Consider the following 8,480-nt stretch of genomic DNA (forward strand, 5'->3'; position numbering starts at 1 on the left):
CTCCTCAACCCCCAGCTGTGGTCACGCCCTCGAGCACGAGGAAGGAGGGCAAAGCGTGAAAAGCACAAAGAAAAAAATAAAAGAATAAAAGAGCGAAGTGTGAGAACGAGCTGTGAGTTATGCGAGCAAAAGGTATGACAAGTGAATAAAGAGTTGTTTATATTTAGGCGCTGTTTCGGACAGAAGAGCGTTTGTTTATAAATGGTTACCATTACTTCACCCTGCACCAGCTGAACGACTAAACCGCCTCAGGAATTAGTAATAGGTTGTCCAGTCTCGTAGTAGGCTAACAATAAACACAATCAGACATTCTGCTTATAGACTACGTTCGCTTTTAATACTTGAAGTACATTTTGAGGATAAAAGTGAGTGACGGCGAAATACATTAGTTTTTACGTTGCGCTGAAAGCCTAAACAAGCTGGAACTCCTTGACTGTTTTGTAGTTCAGTTTATAATGACACTTATGTCATGTTTCAAAAGCTCATCTCAAGTTGGTAGTTTTAGATGTGTGGAATCAAAAAGGTCGTGGAAGTGATCGCAAAAGTACAACAAGTGCCTAAATGTTAAAGCAGTAGCTGACAAAGAGATAAGTGATCTGAAATTTTCAATATTGCGCTGATGCAAAACAGCGTTTGATAGAAAACTAAAGAAATATAGTAACACGTTATCTAAACCTACTGTTATTATGACTTATATAAAGTTCTAAAGATAATGAACTCCTATCAAGTTTGTTTTTATAGCCAAAAAATGTGATCTCAGCTTACAGTGAACAGGCTATTTATTATGATTTAAAATATCCATATTCTGCCATCCTGCTGCCCACAGTGTCAATAGAGATGCCCAGACCTTCCTTTCCAGCACTTCTTTGTGGACTGTATGTAAACTACATGTAAACATATTATCTTTCTCTTATCTTTGTTACCAGTACAGATAAAGTCTTACGGGAATCTCTGTGTCACCTAAAGAGAAAAACAACATCAAAACATCCAACTTGGTGGTGAGTTGTTTTTTTGTTTTTTGCCAAATGACTAATATATATGTTTAGGGTTTTTTTTGCCTACTTTCTCCATAAACAATTGTCAGACAACACAGAGAGAGGTTGAACAACATAATAATGCAGAAAGATGTAAACAAGTGGGGAAAAGAGTTTAGAATATATATTTAAAGAATGTGTAATTGTGAAAAAGTGCTACTAAACAAACAATGTTAAAGGAAAAATGTGTCTCGTCAGTTATTTAGCTGTGGGTTTAGTTATTTTTGAATGGTTTGGATATTCCATTTGTGTGCTTGCTGTAAATATGCTCTCAGATATGAACCTACCCAGAGGACTAAATGCACACTTCCATATATTCAGGACTAGGGCTTGTGACCTGTACATTCATCACAAAATGTTATAGTGACCCTAATGCTCGCCCTGTCATACATGTTCCCATTGTGTGAATTCATATTAAACAATTCTCAAATAATTGAGCAAAAAAGTGCAGTCTTGAGGCTGTCCTGAAGTCTGTGGTTTTCGGTATTATTCTCAGTCTGAGTGGGTGTCTCTTAATATGATTATCATTGTCTGTAAATACAGCAGTCACGCTCACTTGCTATTCAAACCTTTTGTATGCAAAGGGAAGCTAATCAGAAGAAAATCAGCTTAAAGAGAGGGTGACCTTGAAGACAGAGGTGAAAAAGCCAGTTTAAGACAAAGGTTGAACCTCGGAGCGCAGTATTAAATATGTAAAGGAATAAGATAACATAAATAAGGATTATTTTAATCTGTGAATCATGCAGACCTACTCTAGTCAGATCCAAAACTGTAAATGGCAAGCTGAAAATGAATGTAATGGGTAAACTTCAAGCTTTTGCATCTCTTGTATGTGTGAGAATTCTGTGATTTAGTTTTTTTCCATTTAGAAAAAGAAGAAAGAAGCAGAACAACAACAAAAACAATGAATGGAAGAAAGTCAGATACAAAGAAAAAGGATGGTACCGTCTAGTGATTATAATACAAATATATACCGTGTTGGAAATATTTAGTTATCTATATACTATAGATATAATATCTTCAGATGTTTAGTTTATATCCAGTAGGCATAGTTAATGCATACAGTGGACACAGTTTAATAATAAGCCCATCCAGCTTTAACTGTCTGTGCAGCAGTCCCAAGTTTAGTCTTCATTCTATTAGATGACTCTGGACCCTGATGACTTTTTGTTGCTGAAAGCTCTGTTTAGTTCAAGGAACAACTCAGACTTAAAAGGGCAGATAAAAGAAGGGAAACTACACAAGATGTTTTCTGTGTTTAGTATATCAGGCTGTGGTCATCCACAGCCCAGCCCAAAGCCTAACCGAGAGTGCTGGCTCCACCCCTCAGTAAATTCTCCAGATGGTTTGATCTATATTCTACATCCCACATTTGCTCTGCTAATGCCAGTATACCTGTACACATAACTACTGGAAATACCTCAGGTCTGCCACATGCTCAGCTACACTTTTCCTAGTCAGAAAGAAAACTAATAAGCTTCTTTCAGAGAAAGTTACGCATCATTCTTCAGAGAATCTTTTCAGGGTAAACAATCAACCTCTGGGGACTTCTTCTCATGTTTTGGTAGCAACTATTTACAGGGCTCCAAAATTATGTTAAAAGTATTTTTGTTAACTATTTAAAGATATGGGGATTTTAAAGATTTTAACTTACTTTCTTAGTCATACTTATGTTATTAGATTAAGTCACAGTAACTATGTAACCGTCAAAGATATGGAAGTTCTTTGATGTCTCCTTTTCTTCACATATTCAGAAGAGATAAGTGTCTACAAATAACAGTATTCTTCTTAAGGAGGCTATTTAAAGGATAATGAGAATCTGTAGTTAATTTGCTGAATAATATCTTTAATGCTAAACATAATAGATATACACTCAGTGGCCACAATATTAGTTACACCCAAATCACCTGCTCATTAATATCAAAATTAGCCAATCACACAAAAGCAACTCAGTGACATGGACATGGTCAATACTGTCTGAAGTTAATACTGAGCATAAGAATGGGGAAGGTAAGTGACTTAAATGACGCTGACTATGGCACAGTCGCTGGTGCCATACTGACTGATCTGAGTATTTCAGAAACTGCTGATGTACTGGGATTTTCCCACACAACCATCTCTAGGGTTTACAGAGAATAGTCCAAAAAGAGAACATGTCCAGTGAGTGGTAGTGAACATGTCTTGTTCATGCCAGAGGTCAGTGGCGAAAGTAAATCAAATCACAACAGTTTTCAACTGAACTACAGAAGAGCATCTCTGAACACACATGTGGAATCTTAAAGCAGATGGGCTGCAACAGCAGAAGACCACGCAGGGTGCCACTCACACAGCTAAGAACAGGAAACTGAGGCTACAGGTTACACAGGCTCACCGAACATGGACAACAGAAAACTGTAAAAACATTGCCTGTGATTTCTGCTGCAACATTTTGATGGCGGGGTCACCACCATCCTGCTTTGTATCAGTCGTTCTGGTGGGTGGTGTTGGTGTAATGATGTTGAGGTTGTTTTCTTGGCACACTTTCAGACCTTTAGTATCAATAGACACTGTTTAAACACCACAGCATAACCTGAGTATTTTTGCTTACCTTTATGACTGCTGTACCCATCTTCTGATGGCTGCTTGGAGCAGGAAAATACACTATGTCACAAAGCATAAATGATCTCAAACTAGTTTATTGATCATGAGAATGAGTTCACTTTTCTCAAATGGTCATTATGGATTTGCAGCTAACAAAATATGCAGCAACTGTGTGATGTTATCATGTCAATATGGACCAAAATCTCTCAGGAATGTTTCTAGCTTGTTGAATCAGTGTCATGAATAATTAGAGTACTTCTGAAGGCAAAAGGAGGTCCACCTTGATACTAGCAAAGTGTACCTAATGAAGTGGCTAGTGGATCGCTTTACTAAAATAGTAACCAACAAACCCAAAGTATTTCAAGACTCAAATGTTGAACTATGTTGTTTTATTATATTATATGTTGCTTCACATCAAGAAGGTTCTGAGTCTGCTGGCATGTTCTCCCCGTACTCTGGTTACTCTGGTTTCCTCAGTCCAAAGTCTAGAAATTACTTGGATTAGGTTAATTGGTGATTCCAAATTGCCCATTGGGATCATTTGGATAATTGCCCATTCAAATCAACCATGAATTGGATAAGCAGAAGAGAATGGATGGATATTAATTAGAATAGAAGGAAAAAGTGGAAGTACAAATTTCAGACCAGTAATAAATATCAATGAAGAAATGTAATGCTAAAAAATAAAACAGGGAAGTGTTTTTTTCCCCTTCTAACATTATAGATGTGGTATAAGCAGTACTCTGTGCTTTTCACAATCCTCTATAAGGTAACTAACCTCACCCACAGGTTGTACATTCACTGCTTTTGTGGCTACAAAGCTTGTTTACAGAAGAGACAACAAGAATGCAGTCGTAGCCATGTGTGCATCAATGTGCACCTTTATTTTTCTGTGGTCTTTTAACTGTTTTACTTCAATTTAAGTGTTTAGTCCTGCTATTTCCCCTTTATGTTTTCTGCTTATTTATTGATCTTTGCTCTAACAGATGAGCTTGGTCATTCTATGAGAAGGCCTGCAGCTCCCTCTGCTGTTGTACAGCTAGAATATAGCAGGTGGCAGTGCAATATTGCTGACCTGAACTGAAACCGAAGTCAAACCGCACTGAACAAAATACAAGATTCATTTTGCAACCACTGGATAAAATGTGTAAACAAAGAATTTTACAAAACTCAAAATCTGAATCGCTGGAAGAAGGGATTCAGTGAAATGGTTTTATTGCAGTTTATTTTTACAAATGAATCCTGAAATTTCATTTTACGATTATATAAATATTAAATAAAATATAACTTTTCTTTTCTTTTTTCTTTTCTGGCTTTCAGGAGTAGCCAAGAGTTATGTTGTAAGCATTAGCAGTGGTGACATTTAACAACCCACAGTTTCTGTCAGTGTGAACGCTGACAGCAACAACATTTGAAAAAAACAGAAACCCAAAACCACATTCAGCAGCTACAACAGCTAACAGCAGCAATGGACTGTAGTAAATAAATACAACTGATTCCCACATTCTTCCTTTCAACATTGGATATATTGTGGGTTTTTTGGAAACAATGTTGTACTCCATTAAATACAGATTCACTCTGTCAGAGCTCAACTGTTATTAAATAATCTGTAGTGGAGACAAGTTTGCAGACGGTGCTTCAGCCCACCAAAGGAAGTTAGAAAGTTTGACGTCAGAGATGTCAGAGGAGAAAATGAATAGGAAGTCACACCATGTTTTGGATAGCAGAAGGCAGATCAGCAAACCAGAGAAGGTACGGTCTTTTGGACTCCCATTTACTTTCTCTTCATCATCATTTTTAATTTTAAAGATTTAATCTGTCAGAATGTTTTTAATCGTTAGATTATTCGAGGAAAGGTTGGATTTATAAAGTTGTGAACAGGAAATGTTTGCATATGAAATGCAGTTGCTTGAGCTAAATCCTTTTGGGTTTTTTTGGGTTTTTTTTAATAATCGTAATGATTTAGAGATATGTTAACATTTTCTGAATTTTTCATTTACTAATTTTATCTCTATCGCTTTGTAACTACCCACACAGTCCATCATGTCTCGTTGTGGTGTAGAGTATACAAAAGAGGTCAATCCTACAGTTCTGAGACATTTCAGATGTTCTGTCCTTAATACAAAAATTAAAATGTATCAAAATTCGAAGAATAGATACTGTAACATGAACTTTATTCTCCACATCTTTGGAACATGTAATATAGGACAATGTTTGGTCTCTTCTTGTCTTTCAGATAGAACATAACTGAGCCGACCTTCATGGCGATGGCAAATAACAAATTCCTCACCGTTGTCCTATTTGGTCTTTTTTTCAGTAAGGATGATTTAATAGTATTTCTCTTTTCTTTTTGTACACACGCTCAAAATGAAGGTGGTCTTACACAGGAAAGTAAAACCACAAGCTGCTGTGCACAACGGAAACTTAACTGACTTGTTACAGGAGCTTAAAGTAAGTTTCAACTAACATATCCCTCTTTGTTCCCTTTCTTTCTCTAAGGCCTTGCTCCAGCACTTGCTGGTAAGTAACAAAAAAGATGATGTGTCAACTTCCTAAATGCATTTTAAAAAAATGAATCTTAATGTTTAGAGAAAAAAATAAAAATAAAAGTAAATGCAGAACTAGGCAACCAGTCGTGATGACTCAGTTTTTCCCTGCATCTCTTGGGTTTTTTTCTTTCTTCCCACTCCATTTCTGTCTAACTGTCTGTTTCTCACTTTTTGTATTTACCAGACAGCACAGTGTCTTGCTATAGGATTGAGCCAGGAACAATAGCAGGCATCATCTGTGCAGATGTGGTGCTGACCCTTATTATTGTCGTTGTAACATACCGATGTGCCAGTTTTCGGCGTCAAAAGATAGATAATGGTAAGATGATGGTGAAGGGCTCGCCGGTCCCTGGGAGCCCTTTTATTTTATCACGTTGTATTTCTTCTTCTTTTTTTTCATATTCACCTATAAGACTGTTTCTCAACTATATTTTTATTATATTCATCAAACTGACTTCTTCTGTTATGTGTGATTTTTGCATCAAGTATATACTTTCAACTAATAGCTTTTCTCCATTGTGCTGTCTCTTGTCTGATTTCTTCACAGCTCACAAAGTGTATATGAATGTCCGGGCCAACTGCAAGAGCTAAAAGGATGGTGCAATGCATGAAAACACTTTCAACTTTCTTGTAGAAAACTGTTTACCTTTTTTAAAGAAATCTTCTCTGAAAATTAATTATACAAAAAAATCTTTAACTATTACATTTTAAGTTAACATGAACACATTGTTTTACACATTTTATATCTTACTTCTTAGCCAATTGTACTTAGACTTCAACCTGTTAATTCATACTACAAAAAATAAATAAAAGAGTCTCATAAATGGGATTTCATACTCATACAATGTGGACTGTGATTTTAAATATGTTACAAAGTTAGATAAGATGTGTTTCAGTTTATTTAGTAGAGACTTTGAAAAAGGCAGTCCAGTTTTATCTTTATAGTACCATTTCACAGCAACAGTTGCCTGTTTATTGTAAAATAAGGACCCTACAATAATACTGTATTTTTATAATAATAATTGTGTGTGATAATAATAATTGCATATGGTTAACATTCAAATACACTGTTAAAAACCATCAAGGAAACATTTGAGCAATCTTAACTTTAATTTTTTGCTCTGATTTTGTATAATCAGCCCTCAAAGCATTGTTACAGCATTTTGATTACAAAAAATCATATACAAGGAGTATTTTATTCACGGACATCAGATGTGTGGTTGAAATCTTCCTTTAATATTTTTCAGCAGTGTTATTTAATGTTAACTATAAACAATTTTGACACAGATTGTACTGGAGGATACAGCACCCCCTGAAGTTGGGTAGTGGTAGCAAACTATCTAAATAGTTTAACCGGGACATGGAGATGTTGTGCAAATGTTCATATTATATTTAAAAACTGTAAAATGTATAAAAAGTAATGCTTAAAAAAAGCACATTAATAAAAGAAAGCTTAAAAATTCTTGTGTCTGGTAAGTTTTTTCTTTTTCTTTTTTTTAAAGATGGAGGAATATTTCATCTTCAGACACGTTCACAGAACACATTTATATGGTTTTTAGGCAGTTAACTTAGTCTTGTTTTTCTACATTGTATAGCTTCACAGATTGTTCAGTTGCTCATTACTTTCTGTTTGTTTCTTGCTTTCATTTACTTTGTTATTCTGTAGCTGACATTTAAGACCTGATTAGATTTCAGACGTGTAAGACATGATTAGATTTGGAGCGTGGTTCCGCTGTGTGTTGAAGCCACTGTGTGGTTAACATGGCTCTACTTTGTCCTTTCGGGCAAACACAGAATGAAAAATGCTAACCAAAGTGATTTCATATCTCTTTACTTATGTGCCTGATCTCAAGTACACAGTGTGCTTGATTGATGTACAGTGTCTCCTTTCAACCGTCTCTTATTACCTTGTGAGCCATTTACTTTCACAGTTTTGTGGATGATGTCAACTTTTAAAGCTAAACTTCCGGTGATATGTAGCAAATATGCCTTGCTGCCTGTTTCTTTGTTAATTAACAGAAAATGTTACACAACACAACATTTCCCTGTTAATCTGTGTTTGTGTAAAAAAGTGTATTTGAAATTATTTTTATATTTTATATTTTATTTATTTTGTTTTATATTTTAAAAACAGTCTTCCAAGTAATTAATTTCTAAGTAATTGAATAAAGGTCAAGAGTGTCACCTGATAAGACATCAGTTCAGGTTTATGCTCTGAGCCACCTGATCATCGCTATGTCTCCACTTCATTGGGCTCACATGTCACCTGTCACCCCCATTTATCAGACGTTACTTTTGGTGGGGAACTCTACAAAGT

At 35.6% G+C, this 8,480-nt stretch overlaps 1 protein-coding gene across 2 annotated transcripts; it reads left to right on the forward strand.

Annotated features, from left to right (window-relative positions):
- Positions 1-107: 107 nt before the first annotated feature.
- Positions 108-7,625, forward strand: hcst (hematopoietic cell signal transducer). 2 transcript variants are annotated; one of them, XM_085177201.1, is made up of 6 exons: positions 108-132; positions 927-998; positions 5,851-5,930; positions 6,114-6,134; positions 6,348-6,482; positions 6,711-7,625. In XM_085177201.1, the coding sequence occupies exons 3-6, from the start codon at positions 5,876-5,878 to the stop codon at positions 6,752-6,754; spliced, it is 255 nt and encodes an 84-aa protein (XP_085033327.1). In that variant the 5' UTR covers positions 108-132; positions 927-998; positions 5,851-5,875; the 3' UTR covers positions 6,755-7,625. The 2 variants fall into 2 exon arrangements, with proteins under 2 accessions (XP_085033327.1, XP_085033326.1); XM_085177200.1 differs by lacking the exon at positions 108-132 and adding an exon at positions 5,228-5,366 and having other exon boundaries at positions 931-998.
- The last annotated feature ends 855 nt before the right edge of the window (positions 7,626-8,480 follow it).

This window comes from Neolamprologus multifasciatus, chromosome 11, assembly GCF_963576455.1.
Source record: "Neolamprologus multifasciatus chromosome 11, fNeoMul1.2, whole genome shotgun sequence".
NCBI classification, from domain to species: Eukaryota; Metazoa; Chordata; class Actinopteri; order Cichliformes; family Cichlidae; genus Neolamprologus; species Neolamprologus multifasciatus.